General features: G+C 46.1%; 2 protein-coding genes across 16 annotated transcripts in view; one reads left to right on the top strand and one right to left on the bottom strand.

Annotated features, from left to right (window-relative positions):
* The window catches only part of DUSP16 (dual specificity phosphatase 16), a 71,627-nt gene extending 68,046 nt beyond the window's left edge, over positions 1-3,581 (top strand). For all 14 annotated transcript variants that reach the window (XM_054188573.1, XM_054188579.1, XM_054188575.1 and 11 more), the window contains one exon: positions 2,351-3,581. In XM_054188573.1, the coding sequence (XP_054044548.1) occupies positions 2,351-3,527 (1,177 nt within the window). In that variant the 3' untranslated portion in view covers positions 3,528-3,581. The remainder of the gene's footprint in view (positions 1-2,350) is intronic.
* Positions 3,582-6,557: 2,976 nt separating this feature from the next.
* The window catches only part of BORCS5 (BLOC-1 related complex subunit 5), a 78,992-nt gene continuing 65,208 nt past the window's right edge, over positions 6,558-20,341 (bottom strand). The window contains exons 4-5 of one of the 2 annotated variants that reach the window (XR_008464486.1): positions 14,129-14,690; positions 6,558-6,667 (exon numbers count right to left, since the gene is read on the bottom strand). Coding sequence is in view for 1 of the 2 variants with exons in the window: in XM_054188584.1 (XP_054044559.1) it covers positions 14,460-14,690 (231 nt within the window). In the remaining variant the exon portion in view is untranslated. Of the gene's footprint in view, positions 6,668-10,228; positions 14,691-20,341 lie in introns of those variants that run through there. The other variant, XM_054188584.1, reaches the window with a different exon arrangement.

Raw genomic sequence — 20,341 nt, 5'->3', positions numbered from 1 at the left:
ATGGGGCATTTTCTTTTAAGCTGAATGAAGATAAGTGGAAAATAGTGCACGTAAGAGGTGCTGCTGAACTACAGCCATCTCCCATTGCCTTCAGAAACTTTCCACGGTTTCCTACTAGAGCCTGCTGACAGTTTAGTGTTGTGCGGTGATTTCAACGTGTATGGTGAAACAGGTTTGGTTAAGAAGCGTAGGTGGAAGCTCACACTTATACAACTATAGAAACTATGGATGAATTAGTAGATGTGGATGGATACTCTGCAAGGTATGAGCTTCAGTCACTGAAAAAACCCCATCAGGTCTCAGGCTGTGGTGGGCTGGTGGTTAGCGCTTCCAAAGTGCTGCTTCTAAATTTCGCTGTGAAATCTCCGCATTAAATTCTAGTTTGTTTCTTAAGCAGAAGTGTCAATTGACTGTGAAGGATATATCATCCTAGGCCTTTTTTGCTTTGCACTGTTTAATACTGAACAACTACTGTGAAATTTAGATTATGCTTTGCTTTATTTCCTTTGATGTGGCGTAGTGAGAACAGTCGGCAGCACGTTTCACTCATTGGTTTGGGAGCTCTTGTTGGCCAAGCTTGAAAGAAAAACACTTTCTCTGAGTTAATTGAAAGATAAAATGTTTGTCTGATACTATTACAAAATTAAAAAGGTGACACTGTTACTTGAAGTGAAAGATCTGAGGAAATAAATGTTTTTAATACTTTCTTGTGTATAAGGGACGATACAAGGGAAAAAAAGATCAAAATTAAATGTTATGCATGTTTTCTAATTGGGGAAAAAAAAAAGTGTGTAAGTTTGTAAGGCCTTAAAATTTGTCGGGGGATCCAGCAGGGTTTCTCGTACCCTTTTCATATTTTAGAAAGCTAGTTTTAAATTTAGGACTCAATTTGGGGTGTGAGACAAGGCAAAAGCGGAAGGAAAAGAGTTTTGGAGAGCCTACCAGAACACAGGCCAGAAATGGCAGTGTTGACCAGAAGGATTTGCTTTAAATAACAAATCCAGTAACAAATACGACTGTCTGGTATTTTTCATGTGCTCGCTTGCATTTGTGCTAGAGTATACATACATCCACAAATATACCTTCACTTTTTTTTTCATGCTGTTTTTAATGACTGCACACTCACCTTTGGTACACACCCCCTGAGATGTCTTTTTTTTTTTTTTTTTTTTTGCTTTTAATAATATTTAATTTTCCCAGTGGTACGTTATATGTGTGTTTGTACTAGATTTAGCTCTTCAAGGTTTCTTCCCCTGTTAATTCCCTTGTCATCTGGTACCTTCATAGTTCCAGGAATGCTTTAAAAAAGACAAAGGGAGGAAGGATTTGGGCAGCTTTCTGTTCTACAGCCTGTAAAAAGCAGAGAGTACTTACTTAGCTATATTGCAAATCACACAGGTAGGAAGTGTTGCTTTTGTATTTAACTTCAAAGTGTTTGACATGATTTCTAATACTTAAGCCTTTCATACGTTTAGAGTCCCAGTTCAGGAAAACGTTTTAAGTATGCCTTGCACCTTGTCCGTGTTCAAGCGAATATGTAAGTGACTGCTTAGATTGGCAGGTGTATGCCAGTCAGGCTGCTTCCTACAGGACTCGAAAATAGGTTAACTCTTCCAGTGGTTTGGTAACGCTGCTGCCCTTTACTGCTGAACGCCTGCAGAGCCGGAGAGAGCATTTTTGTTTTAATGCTGCATTTTCTCCTTTCTGTTTATCTTTTTGATTATCGTATCAGCGGTCAGTACCAGCGTATGGTAGAAATCACTGGGTTTGCTGTATAAGGTCAGCACATATCAGAGCTTTTTGTCTTGCCTGACAAAGATAAACAGGGTAAGAAGCGCTCACTGCAATAACAGCAGCATGAGAGAGGTGAAAGGAACACGGGGTTTCATCCCTTTGAACGCTGGGGAAGACAGTCTGCTTTCTGTAGTGCAGGGGAGGCCCCTGTCTCTTGGCTAGAGCTCCGATGCTCTTCACGCAGAATTTGAGGAGCTCTTAACTCCGGTCAGAAACCGAGGTAGCAGAGATCCCACCGGTAAAATAAAACATGGGAAACGATTCCCTCAAACCTTGTTGCAGACATCATAAAGAGGTAAAAAGAATGCTTCCTTTTCCCTTTTTTAGCTGCCTTTAAGTAAGCTACAGAGAGAACTGACAGCATCACCTTGTTTAAAAGCTGCCTCCTTTTTTGTTTTTCCATCCATGTTTCCTGTGCTTGACTGAACCTTAGTCCCAGCATCCTGACAAGTTAAAATTAGGCTGTTAACATTCACAACAATTGCTCTAGGGTTATCTCAGGTCTGAGCAGCAGGTCGTTAAATTAATTCTTGTTTTGTTTGTCCCCTCTTTCCAGATTTGTGAAAGAAAAAAGGCCAACCATTTCTCCCAACTTCAACTTTCTGGGCCAGCTTTTAGACTTTGAGAAAAAGATCAAGAACCAGAGCGGTCAGCCTGGACATATTAGTAAGCTGAAACTTCTGCATTTGGAAAAAAGCAGCGAGCACGTGCTGGTCCCAGAGGGTGGGCAGAGCAGCCTCTCGGCTAACCAGCTCTGCATTACCGCTACCTCCGAGATCGTGGAACAGAAGCCGATGGACTGCGGCAGCGCACCGCGTGGGCACTTGTCCCCTCTGGAAGATGGCCCGCTGGTACAGGGCATAAATGGACTGCACGTCTCCCTAGATAAGGTGGAGGACAGCAACCGGCTGAAGCGCTCCTTTTCTTTGGATATCAAATCTGTATCCTACTCAGCGAGTAGCAACTGCGTGACTGCATCGGTTCAGGGCTTTGCCTCCTCTGAAGACACCCTGGAATACTACAAACACACGACTGCTTTAGAGGGCAGCAGCAAGCTGTGTCAGTTCTCCCCTGTCCAGGAGGTCTCGGAGCAGACCCCAGAAACCAGCCCTGATAAGGAGGATGCAAATCCTCCCAAAAAACCCCAGAACACCTGGCAGCTGGATAGCCAGAGCAAACGGCAGCACCTGGGGAGAGCCAGCAGCAGCGCCACTGCTCAGCGGTCGCTCCTGTATCCCCTCCACCGGAGTGGGAGCATGGAAGACAACTACCGAACAAACTTCTTGTTTGGTCTCTCCACCAGCCAGCAGCATTTGGCAAAGTCTGCTGCTGGGCTGGGCCTCAAAGGCTGGCACTCGGACATCTTGGCTCCCCAGACATCAGCTACGTCCCTTACCAACAGCTGGTATTTTGCAACCGAGTCCTCGCATTTCTACTCTGCCTCCGCCATCTATGGGAACAGTGCCGCTTACTCTGCCTACAGCTGTAGTCAGCTGCCCACGGGCTGTGACCAAGCCTGTGCTGTGCGCAGGAGGCCAAAGCAGGGTGATCGAGGTGACTCCAGGCGCAGCTGGCACGAGGAAAGCTCTTTTGAAAAGCAGTTTAAGCGCAGAAGCTGCCAGATGGAGTTTGGGGAGAGCATCATGTCAGACAACAGATCCAGAGAAGAACTAGGGAAAGTAGGCAGTCAGTCGAGCTTTTCGGGCAGCATGGAGATCATTGAAGTGTCTTGAGGGGCAGCAAGCTTGTGTGACTGTATCGGAGTTGCTTCCCACTCCAGGCTGCTCCCCCAGAGTTTGAGAGGTCCCTGTGAATCTGAAAAGAACAAACTTTGTGCAAAAAGGTGGGGGGGTGGGGAGGGAAGAAATGCGAGGCTTCAGTGCGAACGCAGCGACTAGATGAATACGGCAAAGGAACGACAAGTGAGCATCTGCCTGAGGAGACCGAGGGCACCGCTGTGTTTTTCTCCTCCCCTTTCCTGGAGAAGGGCAGAACGTTTCAAAGATCTTTCCCTCACAATTATATGCAATGGATTGCACATCCTTTCAGTGGTTTTTAAAAAGGAAGCTCTCTTGGCATCAAACCCTTTTTCTGGTTCCACTGAAACGTGCTCCAACCCATCAAAGCTAGTTTTGTTCTCCCCTCCTCATGCCCCACATCCTCACCAGTGCACCTTAGCCCTGACACTGAGCCAACCTCTGGAGGGAGACCTTTTTCCTGTCAGAAAGGAGACCGGGAGTGATTCCAAAGGACGTAGGGACTGGTTACAGCAAGGCTGGGCTGAACGCACAGTTCAGAGAAATGTAAATACTGGTGTAACTATTGTTCTAATGGGTAGGCTTTAGGTGATTCGCTAGAGAGCTGCTTCAGAGAGAAAAAAAACCCAGTACCTCAAAAATATAAAAAATAAACTAGGGCTTTATGGCTGCCAGATGCTGGTAGTCAGTTCATACGCAATGTGAACAAGTAACGACTAGCCACGTTTGATTTTAGTTTTTTTGAAAAGCTGTCTACGCACAAGTGTTTCAGTTGGCTCAGCAGCAATTCTTACAAAAGACAAATGAACCATACTTAAGACTCTTTCCCCCAGTCTTTTGAAACATAAAATAAGCAGTATTTGTATTTCTGATATTAAGCTGGCTTCTGGGAGAGGGGTAGCTGCTTTGGCTTCTCAGCTATAATGGAGTAGGTAATTCTTAGGGTTAAGTGCAAGAGAAGTGGCTGGTACAATACCACAACATCCTTTTCTTGCCAATTGACAATTTAATAGATGTCTCTTGAAGGCTTTTTTTTTTTTTTTGTCTCTTTTTTTAAACCTAAAAATGAGTCAGGATGGGCTTTTGTCCTTAACTGAGCAATACCATTAAGGAACCGCTCTTCATATGGTTCCAGTTGTGCGTGGGGTGGGTGCAATCCAGGTGGCTGGCTTTTTTCCATCCCAACATCCTCACCCAAATTCTGGGGACTTGGAGATAGAAGCTTCTCATTAGGTTTGCTGACTTCATCTGAGAAAGAGAAGTGTGGCTGGCTGTCCAAGGAAAACAGAAGGGGACCTCCAGCGTCCCGTCCCATAGTGTGGTTTGAAAAGAGACAGCACCTCCTGCACTCGCTGTCTCAGCGTAGGGTCTTGGTGTCCCAGCGTGCCGATGCATGGCTGCAGATGCTTCTAGCTGTGCTGCTGCTGGCGGGTACCATGTCCTCCCCCTCACCCCTCCAGGGAACACACCAGCTCAAGGAGGTGTCACCTCCCTGCTGCCACTGGGATGTTTCATGGGAGGTGAGGCACAGTCCTTCTGTCGTGGTTTGGGCTGGGCTGGCCACTAAAATGAACAACAGCAAACCAGCTGCTTCCCCTCCAGCTCGCCATTCCTGCGGTACCTTGGCTGCCACTGCTCCAGTTGTTTTATGTGTGCGTGCTTTGCTGCAAGAGGTTTGTGGTCAGCAAGGGGTGGCTCCAGAGGCATGGTGTTGAGCTTCATCCTTCCTGCTCCGAACGTGTCATCTCAGTCTTCCCCAGGACCCCTCAGAACACGTGTGGGGGGGGCACTATCTTGGTTTGTCCCATTTCAATGCGGGCAGCTGAAAATTGTAAATCACATGTAACAAATACTTACCCCTGGCCAACAGCTTTAAAAAAATACTTGTCAGCAGCGAACTGAAGCCCTAATTCAAGTCACCAGCTTGGGTTATGTTTTTGTTTTGTTTTTTTTTTTACTGTAAGTTTAGCTAGTTTGTGACTCAAATCTCAGGTTTTACTATATTGAAAAGTGGAGAAAATTTTGTCACTTTGTTTTGTGGCTAGGACGTGACTTTAATTTCCTACAGTGGACTGTTTTAAAATAGCACTGAAAGCTACAGCATTGATTAACTCGATCCTAAAAAGTGCAAAAGGCACAGAGAGAGAGGCAGCACCAGGAGTAACTGAACCCAGAGGCTGTGTTCATGATGTGCGTATGAGAGGCTGGAAGAAGGGGTAGCCTGGGCAAGGGCTAGGTTGACAGAATGCTGGAAAGCATGTCAGGTCTCGGCTATTCATTAAACATACTGCCACTTGTCTCTGTTTACATATCAAGTGAAAGTGATTACATTACAACTATTTTCAGCATATATACACACACACAGGGTGTGTATATATGTATGTAAGCGATTTAGCAGTGCTCCTCTCAGCCAGATTTCAGTAAAAGCCCATGTCTTTCATTTAAATCAGTTAAAGGGGGTTTAACACAAATCAATCCCTAGAGGCAGAAACAGAATCTTCCTCTCTTTTGTGCTCCTTCACACGTGTTTGTTCTCCCCTTCTCTCCATACATACAAACAGGTATGTTTGGGTTTCATTTTGTTAATCGCCTTCTAAGGGACTGAAATCTGGTCTTCTGGCTCCTGATTTCAATACGCTGTAGTCACTGAATCAATCAAAGCTGTAGGCTCAGTATTTTTAGGGGACAGGTTCCTGTAAGAGGAAGCCTTAACCCCATGTCCTGCCCAGGGCGTCTCCTGTCCCAACTAGTGTCCTGTACCTGAACAATGCTGGAAATGGTTTGTAGAAGTTTGGAAAGCAAAGTGGAAGACGCGAGGGGGGGAAATGTGCACATGTTCAATATGAATATAATGTTCTTTGGTGTATGGCAAGCTGTTTAAATGGTTCAGAGAGATGTGAGTTTCTCATCTTGTTGTGTCGTGAGCATTACCTGTATGTTATGATGAAATAAAATCAGAAATGGTACCTGTTTATATAGAACGGCTGAGGGAGGAGCCTGTGTGCCTCTGGCTGTGGAGTGTGCATTACCTGCCTGCAGCATGACCTGCTCGCCAGCACCCAGGACTAGCAGGAGGCTTGTCCTTATTGTACATATCCTTCTCTGCGGATGCGTGCCTGTTAATGAATGACGCAGATTAAGCAGTCCAAAGCTACCCATCGCAAGCAGCGGTGATTTTACAGCACCAGTAACAGTTTGGGCCTCCGTTTACCCCACCTCTTCTTCTCCCTTCAATAGCAGCAGTGGCACTTCTCTGCGTTAACAGCTTACAACGTCTAATACTGTTGTGGGTAAACTGTTCCCAAGGCAGCTGTGCTAGTCTTTCTAAAGCAAGTATTTCAAATTGATTGAGTTACCCCTGTATGAACCCCCTGTATGAACCCCCTGGTTTTTTCTTGCGTCCCATACTTATAATTGGAATAAGAATTTAATTACTTGTTTAAATACTTGTTTTGACTGATTCTGCCAGTCCTGAAGCGTTCGGAGCAACTTCTGATCGCTGAGGGAGGGGTATGCACCTCATTGCTCCTTCAGAGAGTAGCGTACACAGATGTAGAAGTTTTACTAAAAACTACATAAAATGTAATTTTACTAACTATATGTTCATCAGCTAGCTGCTCATTACTCTTTGACTCACAGCCCACGTTTTAAAATTAAAAATTTTAAAATTAAATCCTGCAGTAGAATAGGGCTGTTACGTTGTATCCTTACACGGCAAAGCCTACAAGTGTGTGTCATGGCAGTACCAGAAACGGGGTTTTAGTCAGATCATTTCAAAGCATAATGCCAGCAGGGGAAATGCAGAATCAATGGCCTCTCCAGAAGAGGCTGTACCATCAGCCAGAGCACAAGTAACAACCCGCAGGAGCTTCTGTACTTACTTTCTACAACCGAGACATACCAGCTCCTACGTAGAAAGCTTTCATCCATTGCACGGTAAAACAAGATCCACGCACAATGGTATCACAAATGGCATCGGCCTGTTATCCTACAAAACAGGTTGTCTTGACAAGCTTCTAAGATCTACCTACTCTAGCTTCCCTCTCCCTGCTCCATAGTCCAGTTCTGCTCCCAGTAGGCCAGACTAGCTCTGTCTGTTCCCTTTAAGGTCTGGTTTTTGAAACATGCACTCTAGCTTTCACCACTCCTCCTTTGGCCTGCTTTGCAGGACTTGCTCTGCTTTTGCCCCTGCCGTTAGACAGCTCTGTGAACACGCAGTCTAACTCCATCTCTAGTTAAAACCCAAGAAGCAACTGAAATGTCTCACACATGTAATCAACATTTAATTTTCATTTCCTTGACTGGCATTACTGGGATTACCCAGTCCCTGAGGTCACTAGGCTCTTGATTTAACCATCACAGTTAAATTCCTAGAGTGAAGTGGACTGAAAACAGGGCAGACCTCCCCCCAGCATGGACCAGGAGGCTTTTGAGGGGGCTCGGGGGGTGGGGGGCCTGTGGGAGTAAGACACAGAGTAGAAATTTGGTAATTAAGTGAGCTGCTGGTTTTACTAACTATATGTTCATCAGCTAGCTGCTCATTACTCTTTGACTCACAGCCCAAGTTTTAAATTTATTTCTGTGAGGAAGTGGTGATTTCAAAAGCCCAGAACAGTGGCCTGGCACTTCTCCTGGGGAGTGCACAGGAGTCCTAATAAGGCTGTTACTACCCCTTTTAAAATCTGAAATTAGTGAGCCTTAATCGAACTCACCTACCTAGATATTTTAATGAGATAGCCGTACCCTCTCACTGAACACCTAGCTAGCCTGTATTTGCTCTTAAAGTTTCTGAGAAAAGCAGAATTATTCTAGTACTTAGACATTATAGCATTAGAATGCAACACCACTATTATATTATACACAGAAAACCACAATTGGGAATTCAGGTAGAAGAACAATGTTCATAACGTATTGGCACAGCCCAGCAACTGGCTTTTGAACTATGCCTACGGAGAACTTCTTGGCCCTTGGGCCCAAATGGTTGCTCTGAGGCAAGCTGAAGTGTTTCTGCAGGAAAGCCTTCAGTTACCCTACACTTCAAGAATATTAATGAGAGCCACTGTAAATACAAAAGGAAAGGGAGCTATTTGTAGCTGGCAACACTCAACTCTCTGGGAGGGGGCTGCTTTCCTGGCATATAAAATGCTGTAAACCAGACATTTCAGGAACTGCCCTACTGGAAGGGGATGCTTACTTTGAGATGTGGACTTCAGCTGCTGTTTACAGGGGCCCTCACCAAGCACCACTGCTGTACAAAGCCAAAGGGTGATACGGGCAGCGATGAGGCTGGGGCATCAGATCACTTTAAAAACAAGAAAAATACCCCTCAGACCCCTGTACGTTAACGTCTCTCTCTGTTAAGCAGCCCCTGTGCAGTAGGCAACAGTCCATCTCCACTTTGCTTTCCCAATGCCAGGAAAACTGCGTACTGCTGCAGGTATGTTCACTTATTCTCTAAACCGCTGATCTCCTGAGTTTATTAGACTAACCTGTTTCCTGCTGGAAACAGCTCCGTCACAGGGTGTTCTCAAAGCTGGGTCTCCCTCAGCAAGTAGCAATCAGCTCTTAAAGCAGCTGCCCCTTGCTTTTTTAATAAAATTTTGCTATCCACTTGCAGAAAGTTGGTTGCTTGGTCTTTAACAACCCCTATGATAGTCCATTGAGCCTCCAGTATTGCTGTGCTTCACGGCAGTTCGGCCTGCATCAGAATTAAGAGAACAGAATCGAATGCTTCATTTGAACACTACATGGGTAACACGCCCAGCAAGGTTTTGACAAAATCTACAGCCATCCTAATTTATTTCTGCGGTCACATTACAGTCTTACAGTAAGCCATCATATTTCATTACCTCCACAGCTTCCCCATGAGGTCTGTTAAAATACAAAGCTTTTAAAAAGACAAAAGGCTTTATTTTAGGCAGGCGGCATTAAGAATTGCCATTTGAATGCTCCTCTCTCCCACCTTAGGAAGACTAGCTCTGTGACGCGGTAGGGGCGCTGAGCACACCCAGCACCCCCTCAGACCTGCCTTGGCTTTGGGGACCACTGGGTGAGCTATTCCTTCCGTGTCACCTTGCTGAGGATCAGGCTGTCCCATGCAGGCTCACGTTATGAAGAAGTTAAAACCTAAATACGGCAGCTGAAAGCAAGATAGAAGCCCCACAGAAGTACTGCAGACCAGCTGTAAAGAGGCTGAAGTTTGGCTAAAAGTGCAAACTGACCCATTCGGTGATGTGGGAGGAATCAGCAGAGGCCACCTTGAAAGCCACGCTGCCCAAGGATGCCCATCTCTAATTCCTTCTGCAATCTGGCAAAGAACTGATGTAAAGCACCTGTCAGGACGCGCTCTCTTTTTGAGAGGAAGCTAAGTATTTTTAATTTCACACACACACGCTCTTACTTTTCTGCTCATATTTAGTCTTAACACTGATTCTTAGGAAAGCTGTTGGGTGCACACAAGGTACAGCCGCCCTAATAAAACAGGCAGAGGGTGTCACACCACAAGCGTTTTGTGCAGAGAGGCGGAGTCCATCAATCCCAGGCCCTCTTCTTTACCTCCAAAAGGCTACCAGCACAGAAAAGGTAGTCAGCCAGCTGATCTACAGTCCCACCCCACTGCTGGCGAGTCACCGGCATCGCTGTGCACATCATTGATTTAAATGACATCAGTGCCAACCTGAATTGGGACAGCATCCCAAAAACACAACATTTATTTTCATTCCAGGACATACGTTTCCTTACACTCCCAGGGCAAGCAGTTCGCAGGGCAGCTGGAACCAGCCATTTCCATGGCATGGAAGTGCGTTGACTCCAACTGTGTACAAAACAGTAAAGCTAAGATATGACTTCCCATGCTAAAGAATGCGTACTGCCCGTAGACAGCACAGCAAGAACTGGTGCCCTGTAAATGAAAAATAAGCAAGGCAATCGGAGAAACAACACACTTGGAAAAGAGCGATACCAAACATTTTAATGCTGGGGCTGTGGGACATGTAGCGTGTAGGCAGCTGAAAGCAGAGCAAGTCTGCGAAGAGGATAATAACCCATAAACGAAGGTGCACTCAGCCACCAGGCTGGTAATCAAAATACACTCCGGCAGCTGGGGAACAGGAGGGATGTTACAACAGTACCTCAGGAAACCACTGGCACACGGTCCGAGAGAGAGAGAGAGAAAGAGAGAGAAGGGCTGGCTCATGCAATGAGTGGGGCTGTGAAAAACACGTATTTCTACTCTTTCTGTGTAAAAGCTGAGAGGAGGGGAAAATACACTTTAAATATTTAAATATATTTAAATATATTTAATTTAAAATACATACTTTTTTTTAAAAAAAACACAACTCTCTTCTGTCCCCTTCACCGGATCTTCACAGAAATTGCCCTGCAGATAGGTTGGCACTTTAGCACCCTGTCAATGTATTAAATTACAAAAACATCGGAAACAACAAAGCAAATCTCTTCTGCGCACGTAGCACGCTGACCAGTGTGGGATGCAACAAGCACCAGCGGCAGCACAAAGGGGAGGTTGCCACAGCAGAGTCAGGGGAAGAAGCAGAGCAGCTCAGGCCAGCAGGGAACCGCAGACCCTCACCCTGTTCCCCAGCTTTTCAGAAGATTGTCTATCAAGAAGCTTAGCTTGCGCCCCAGACCACACACCACCTCAGAAAGCAGAAAAGGGCAGAAATGTTTGTTTTCAGTGAAGTACGCCAGATTATTCTCTGCTTGTAGCACTAATTTTGTGGTAGAAGTAACAGCTAGTACATTCGTAAGAGATACCTGAGGCCTTCTCCAACAGCGTTTGGCTTGGAAAAGGAAGTTCATAAGCAAAAGGTAATTCCAGTCACATCTAAAATCTTCTGCTAAACAGTGGGAAAGGGAGTAAAGCAACAGTCTCACCTTAAGCATCACCCGCATCCGAGATGAAGCTGAAAGCAACGTGCAAAGCCAAGCGAATGAGGAGCAGCCAAGCAACAAACAGCAGCTCAAGACGACATGGCAGGAAATGTCTTCCCCTCAGTGAGAGGTCCAAAGACTTACAGTTAATGAAGCCAGTGACAAAGTTTTAAATAAAACTGTAAACCATTGTTTGAGAACAGTTAGAGGGTGCCTGCTATCTTACAGTACCCATACACAAGACTATCACCTGTGGAATGGAGGTGATGACCTGTGTGCTTTGGAAGAGGTCAGCCTTCACGTTTCAACTCTGACTTCTTTCTAGTTAAGCTATTAACATTTTTCACAACTTATCCTTGCTTCCCAGAAAGCTCTAGCTGAGAGGCCCAGCAGCACACCCACAAGCTTTAAGGCCAGTGCTCATTGGAACAAGAATTTTCTCCCATTATCAGCCCAATGTCTAGGTGTTTTACGGCAAATAAGGAAGGAACTGATTTGCAGCTCTCGCTTCTGCAGCTTTCGGATAGGAATACTATTCGCTTGCCCTCATTAGCACCGCAAGGAGCAATGCTTTGATCTGATACTTAATAGCATGAGGCCAAATGTCTAGAAGCTTTACAGAAGCGAGCATCTGCAGCCTAGCCCCTGCCTCAAGATCCAGTATCAGGATCTTCCCACCAGTATAGGCTTCCAGGATGTCAGGGTGTGGGATATCCATTATCCCGTCTGGCAGACGCCTGAATGTCACACATTCTAAACTTCCAGACAGCATCATCTGGATGAGGAGGACAAAAACGCCTGCAGCCGCTATTTAAAGCTGCTGAATATTCTGGTGTGTCTGATGACGGGAGGCAGAGACATATTCAGTGATGAACAATGAGGACCCTCACGGGCATGGCCACAACAAGCAGGTTTTCATGGGTTTTTACATCTCATGTAAGCTTTTAACAAACCAAGTGTAAAATACTGCAGGACACGTGAGCAAGGAGGGAAGCCTGATGTTATATCCCGTGCAACACACAGCATACGTCTATGTATATACAACTATGTAACAACCCTGGGATGCAAGCAGTAGACAACCAGGCCCACCCCGCCTTTACTAGGAAACCTGCTGTCTCTCAGTCAGTCAGTTGCTCTTCCCAGGGCATCATTCCAAGCGGCTTCATTTCTATGGGACTCTGCTTTCAGACAGTGTTCAGCAGGCCCTGGGGTCCAGTCAATGCTATGGTTCAGATCCGCATCTAAGTCGGCTGCAGTCCGTGTCACAAAGTTCACTCCAGGCTACATGGCCTTTGGGAACCCAACAAGAGAATGGCCTGTTGCTTCCTGCCACCAGGCGGCAATTAATACTGTCAAAAATCTACCGTGCTCTTACTCCCAAATGCTTAGAGACTATCTTTTGCTGATTAAGTACTCTTAAGTACTAAGAGGTATTGAAGCAAGTCGCCTTTGGCAAGTCACCTAGCCCTTTGCTCTACTGGCAGATGGGTTGTCACACTGACTCTCTCAAAGACAGCTGTCCTCACTCACCACTGGAATTGCATGCCTGATGCACAAAAACCCTTGGGGTTCGTGGGCACACTTCAGCCCCCTCACCAGTAACAGCATCCTGGGACCAACATAAACACACACAAACCTACTCTTGAGCCGGCCAACTCCTCGCTTCTGGTTTCACACCCTTTCTGCTGCAGACAAGAGCTGCTATGCAATGGTGACGCAGGCTGTTCAACCTTATTTCTAGATCTGTAAATATTTTTACACCAGCGTACAGAATATCCCCCTGTTTTATATGGGGAGAAGCCAAAGCTCGGAGAGATGCTGCGAATCGCCTGCAGCCAGCAGACCAGTGGCAGACTTGGCAACCAATCCGCCTCCTGTGGGCCAGCCCAATGCCCGGGCAGTGTGGACATGCTGCTTGCCTTCCAGCAGAGCCCTCGGCCTGGGAGAAGGCAAAAGCATCCTCTTGCTTTTGGAGCAGTTCGCTGAGCATGATCCCAAAGGGCCATGTGGTTTCAGTCCTAAAACACCAGACTCAGGCAAGCTCTTGGCATGATGGCAGCTAAGCCAAGAAGACCTAAAAGGACTTCTCGTATCTCCCCTCTCCAACTCCATACACTTGAAAGAAAAGAAACAACTGCGTCCCTCTAGTACAAAAAAGACAGCACCAAGATAACTGCAGTGTCCTCATAAAAATAAAAAAGAGACACCTCATGTTCAACTTTGGGATGCAAAGTGAGCAGGTCGGTGCCAGTGCCTGTCAGAATCACTGAGCAAAGTGAGGGACACGAAATGCCACCAGCTGGGGCACGAGGACATTGCCAGGGCAAGGGGGAGAGGAATGCTAAGGCTTGCTTAACATGAATGTACATACATATCTGGAACAGTTATTCCTTTACAGCCTCGTAAATTAGTGAGGACATAAAAACAGGAGCCTCGAGGAGGAAACACCAAAACCCTGCCATGCAAACCATGTTAATTACGATAATAGGCAGATTTTAATAAGCCAGTTCCTGGCTCCTGCACTTTCACCTATAAAACACACATATTTCTAGGGCCAGGGGATCTCCAAAAATACCTACCAGCCATCTAATCATCTACACCCCAGTGGCACAAAAACCATGTTAGAGGGTTTGTCACACCCTGTATCCCTTTGAATTTTTCTAGTAAAAAAAAAAAAAACCACATACGAAAGAAAACAACTCCTCTGTAAACGCCAATCTAGTCACAGCAATGAAACAAATGTCTCTGCACAGGCGGTAGTGGTAGAAGAGACAGGAGGGCAAGAGGAGGGAGATGAAAGAACAGTAAATCATCTTCTCCAGACGACGGGACCAGGGAGCTCCTGGATTCCTGGCTGCACAGTTCTGGCAGCTGACGCTGCTCTTCCTCTGGTGCCCTGGCAGAGAGTCAGGCAGCACTGCCGTCCGCTTCAAACATCTGCCAGCCCAGCCCGCTGGAAGCGTGTCTGTGTTGAACGCTGGAGCGTGGAAGGTGAGGAGGGGGAGCCTGCCGGATCAGCTAAGACTTTAGCTCCCGGTCGGGTTTCATGCTGAAGGGCTCCAGCCTCTCGCTCTCCGGCAGCATGCTGTTCAGCCGCTCCATCAGCGGGATCGTCTGGTCGATGCCCATCTGTATACGGCGGAGGATGGCAGACATCTCGTTGACCTTCTGGATCTGCTCCGCATACTTGGCATACTTCTTCTGGCGCTCCTGCATGAAGCTATAAAGAGTTTCCACAGAGAGGTCCATCTGTTTAAAAACAACAGAGCGAGGCACATTAGTCTGACCGTTACCACAGGCCTTTCAGCACGTTTTCTTTCCTAAAAGCAACTGAGAAGCATGTTAGATGTCCCACTGGAGCCACCAGCCAGGTACAAAGGAGCTCCTCTGTTGGGGCGCAACAAGTCCGTCATGAAATGGAATGATTCACAGCTGTATACCAGGGAAGACATACGACCACAACAGTTCTACACCCAAATGCTGAGTATTTTGTCAGAAAATTCTTCATTTACAGGACTGAAAGCCAACAGGCACTGCCAGGGATTTCCCAATAAACTATACACATATCCTCCAAGTTATCCAAACCCAGGGAACTCGTGGCCTCCACCTACACCTGTGGTATATTTTCAGTGGAGATCATTCATTTGCAAGCTCTACCACAGTTTCCAGTGCTAATTTCATTGCCTTAGACAAATTACTCTGCGACTAAGCCACTGCTGCTATTACCATCATCGTCTGGAAAACTTCTGCCTTGGGAGAGAAGCACAACAGACTGCTAGTGTCCCTAATTTCCCCGAATCCTAAAAATAAATGTGTTATGAGTGACCCCAGGAGAAACATTAAGTAAATCAGCCATGCAATTAAACACAGTAAATACCCAAACACGGCTCCAGTGTGATGACAATGACAGGAACTGCAGTGCTATTCCTGCCATTGAGTGACGAAGGTAGCCTTTATAATTCACAGCCCAACTTTCTCTTCAGCCAGACCTGTAAACTCCAGGCAGGATTCAGCCGATAGCTGCTAGTACCGTATGCACATGAGCCAAGTCAGATGGTTTAAGCTGTCTTACATGTTGTAAGACATTCCATATATTCAGAGAGCTTGGTAACAGATCTGCTCCAAGCCCTCAAACACACACCTGAAGCTCGGTTGCTTCAGCTCGCTGTAGCTGTGCTTGACAACCCCAGCTGCTCCACTGTGATGGCTCTTCAAATTGGTATGTCTGAGTGGTTGGATGCTCTGTCACAGTAGAAAGCGGTCCCCTCACCTGAGACTCAGCACTTGCCCACAGTGGCTGCCGAGAGAAGGGCAGGAGCAGACACACACTGACCAGTTTTAGCCCACTGCCTCCTCTTACAACTGACTGTTTTTCCGAACCTCCCTCATCTAGTTACCCCCGGAGGAAAGAGGTTACCACTCAGGACGAAGCAGCCTCAGGGAATCAGTACTGGTTGAAACAATATCCCTAACTTTAACTGTGTGACAGAGTCAACCCATTTGTTGGAGGACAGCAATCGTACCTGCCATCAGGAACAAGCTAAATTTAGTGGTGCACTGCTAAAAAACACGCTGTGCTGACCAGATCTGACTTACATAGTACTTAATGGGCAAGTGTAATCCTGACCCAGCACGCAGTGGTGCGGGGCTGTAGGGGAGAGCTGCAGCAAGGGGAGGATGGGGTGGAAGCAATGCAAAGCTGGAAGGGGGATGCCCCACCAAAGATGGCAGTCTCACCTGACCGAGCACTGCCATCCCGCTGGCAGCAGCAGTGTTTGACACTGCGGGAAAAACTAGGGGAGCTGTGTTTGCTGACAGACGTCCCTTTCAAGCCCTTGGGAAGGAGTCAAGATATAAACAGTCAGGCAAGAAAACATTTGATTGAGAAACCTAAGTTACAAACAGCTTTGAACACAAACACACAAGTTCCCACTGAACTGTTATGGGGATTAGGAAGCTTTTTTTACCTATCAACTCCATCAGAGCTGGATACAGTGCCAATTAACCTTTTATTTTGTCTGTACTTTCTAGTGTTCTCAGGCTGAACTCTTCATCCTCTGTGCTTTCCTGCGAATTCCTCCCTCCACACTTCCATGCATGGGACAAAATAAAAACCAGCAGAGCAGGAAACTCCAAATAGAGTGGAAACAATTTAAGCCTACACAGGGGTTTCTATTAAAAACCCAGCTTAATAATTTAGTAGCATGGCGCTAGCTCTGTAAATTGGAGTGTGTAAAAGCCAGACCACACCAGGTCTGCACAGAATGGAAGTAAATTCAGTCCAGCGCCTAAAAACATCCTACCTAATGAGAGAAAGTGGCGTGGAGTGGCAGCCAGTCGGAAACCTGCCAAAAGCCAGCACGCCTCATTAAACTGAGCAGCGCAGGGACCCAGGCAGAAACCTCCCCTGGTGTTGAAGTTCTCCTCCACAGACAGGTTCTCCATGTGGCCTCACAGCACTGTGCAAGAGGCAAAGCTCATATCTACCATGCTTGAAACAAAACAAACAAAAAAACCCCACAAAGACCCCCTTTTCTCTCCATTTCAATAATTTTATCACTTGACTTTCAGGCTCTTTGTGTAAATACCAGTAAAAACCCACTTACTGGAGGGGAACACGGGAAGAAGCTGAAGCTGACCTGCAAAAGGAAGAAGAAATGCAAAGGGGCCTTCCAAGCTCTTTTCTACTTTTGGATGCATTCACAATAGCTATAAAAAAAGCTGCCTCACAAAAAAGAGAAAGGGTGGAAGTGAGCGTTTCCTATGGTTTCCCTACACCTAGCGTTTGTTTGCCTGCTGTGGGAGGCCATGGCAGCTGCACAGCCAGCAGCAGGACAAGGAAGACTGAAGTTGAGTAACTGTGAGGAAAGGCCAATTTTTACTCAGACCAAACCTGGTCTTTTTAACTAGGGGAAAAAAAAAACAAAAAAAACACCCCACCAACCTACATGTTAACTCCTGTATATAAATGCCAATGCCTCTTTGCAGCTTTCCTTGAAGCGGGCCTAAATACACACTTACATCCTTCCTGCCTCCTCCCCCTCCAAGCAAGCTCCTCCAGTGCCAGACCTTGTGCTTTCACCTCTCCTGGCATGCAGTCCTGTTCCTCTGGCGCTCAGACGGGGACTTCAGTTGCAGGACTCAGAGGGTCAGGCCTATTTACCCACCACAGAGACTAAAACTGTCCTTTGGGAATCTGCAATGAACAGGGAATGTGCATAAGAATCCACTTAATTCCCATCTATTTAATTCCCTACAGTAGCAATAAAAAGCATCTGGAGAAGGGGAGCTTAGGCAAAGAGTCTGCTCCCTTGCCTACAGCCAAGGCAGTCCATGTTTTCCAAGACACCCTCAAGGGTCAGATGAGTGAATTTGCCTTCTCTGAGCAGCTCCCATCAACTCCCACCTCCCATACACAAGGCCCCGCCACAGTCTCTTCCGAAGAACACTCAGGTCTCAGCCTTCTTGCCCGTCCCTGGCTGAGAAGCAACCTGGGAAGCACAGCACGATGCTTCAGAGCCAGCGGCTCTTCCACTGCCCTACAACCATCTGGAAGTGTTTATTTGAGCCATTGTTTCTGCTCTGCTTGCTTCAAGCTTCCGACTACGCCAGGCCACCACAGTTGTGGGCAACTCCCCCATCACCAACCTCTACCCATAAGTCATGACAGATGTGGAGCTGCGCTGTCACCAGCTCATCGATGGCTTCATCATCACAAACTTCTCCTTCAAAAACACTACTGAGTAAGTTAGCATTATCCCCAACTTACAGGTACAGAAGAATTTAGAGAGTCAAAAGACTGGACCTGATGCCTCTTAAGAAGCAAAAGAACAAAAGCAGAGGGCAGAGCCCAGCATGTGAGGTCCCGGTCTTAATTCTTGTCAAAGCAAGAGGTTCTGCCCAACCTGGTCTTAAGGAAAAAAGACATGTTCTCAGTGAAGGGGTGAGAGCTCCCTATGCACGTTTTATTTCTTTCCAAAAATAATTCTCCTATTAAAACAGCAAACCTGAGGCTGGACATGCCCGGAGTATAAGACAGGATTTTTTTCCCTTCCTACATCAAAAAGGATGGAAGAGTTTTTTCAGTTTTTCTTTTAGTATAGTATCATAAAAACAGACAAGCCTAAAACTCACCTTCCAGCATGACGTACTTTTTTTGTACAGCCAGTGACATTTCAGAATTTGGGTCTGTTTCTATTTCAAAGCTCATGACTCCTCCGTGGATCAGTAGCAGCAGGACACTAATTTATGCCTCAGCTTCACATTTTAAACATGAAATGACATCTACTGGGCTTTTCTTTCCTCAAATGAAAACAGATTCATAATTACTTCCAACAACAGCGCAAGATGGATATTCCCCCACTCAAAAGGGCTCCAACAAGGCCGCTCCTGCTACACCATTCACATTGTCAACCAGTAAGGTCTCGCAGATTCTCCTCTGCGTTACACAGACCCATTTGTAACACCACACTGATGAAACACAAAAACAATTGAGGGTACTTTCAGACATCTTGCACACCACAAATTCTTGCATTCATTTTAGAATTCTTTGTGGCCCACACTGCCAAGCAGAATAAAGACATGAGTTTAAGCCCACAAAAAGACTGAGGTCAGCACTGGACACTGCCCAACTCTTTTCAAGAGACCATGCTGAAAACAAACCAGTGCCCTACATATACCTCTTACCTGGTGTAGTTTTATAGCACCTCTGTCACGAGCATGTAAGTGTCCTGAGCTCTTGGAAACAGAGGTCACATCTTGTTAGTTCAATGACTGAGACTGAAAATTGGAGCTAGACACATTTTCCCTGGTTGCAGAACATGCAAACACAGTCAGAAGTTCATTAAACTTGGAACCAAATTTCTAGAGAGGCACTGCTGACAACATTTGTAACAAAACAAACATATCTCATAAGAGGACGCTCTGTCATTCCCAGCTTTTCCACTCCCTCCTTAAAATGCCAATAAGGCAAGAAGATGTTTTGTTCGCCCCCCACTCAGCAACAGCCTTCAAGAGCTCAGCTAGACATCCATTTGTCCAGGGTCCCTCTTCCCTAACAATTTGCTGTCAGCTCCCATCCCCTATGGCTGACACTCAATAAAACACAGCAATTAAGATGCAATCCTTATTCCAGAAAGTTCACTTGCTAGAACAGTGCTCTGAGCACAAGCAGCCTTTCCCTCCATGTTGTCAGGTGCCGGGCTGGGGTTAAATGAACTCCTTCCTGCAGCTGCACAAAAACACATCTGAAAGTGACAGGCGGGAACATGACTGCACGGAACATGAGTCACGATGTGCTGGTGTGAAAATACTTTTCAATCAATGCACTTAAAACTGAAGACAGCTCCTCTTTCTGTACTGCTTGAAAACAAATGTGCTCAATGAATGGCGCTTTTTTTTTTTTCCTCCCCTCTTCCCCTCTCTCTTTGATAATGTCACGCAAAGTTAGCACAATAGCTCGTGATGACTTCCTGATGACGGGAACATCCTCTGTTTCTCCCACTCATCCCACACGCTGTTAAGTGATAAACTTACTGGGTAGCATCTCTGCCAGGGTAGGAAACAGAGATGCCCAGCCAAAGATCCCATTCAGCATCAGTAACAAGTACAGCTCTCATGAGTACCCTTCCTCTGCGCCACTGCCAGGTAAACAAGTATAATTTAAGTTTTGCTTATCACATCCAAGACCGAATCCCCTGCCAAAATGTTCCTTTTGCTCCCTCTGTAATTTGTCATTGCTGTAAACAATTGCAAAGGGCTACTCTGTCTAAGCACACGGATCACAGTCAAGTTAGAAAATGAAGAATATTCATTTTAACTGGCTATAACACTGAGTTTTGGTAATATTAATAGCTGCATTGGGGCCCTTACTTGAAAAGATCTACAGCTGAATCCATGCC

Source organism: Rissa tridactyla, chromosome 1 (assembly GCF_028500815.1).
Source record: "Rissa tridactyla isolate bRisTri1 chromosome 1, bRisTri1.patW.cur.20221130, whole genome shotgun sequence".
Lineage (NCBI taxonomy): Eukaryota > Metazoa > Chordata > Aves > Charadriiformes > Laridae > Rissa > Rissa tridactyla.
This window is presented reverse-complemented; position numbering and strand designations above follow the sequence as displayed.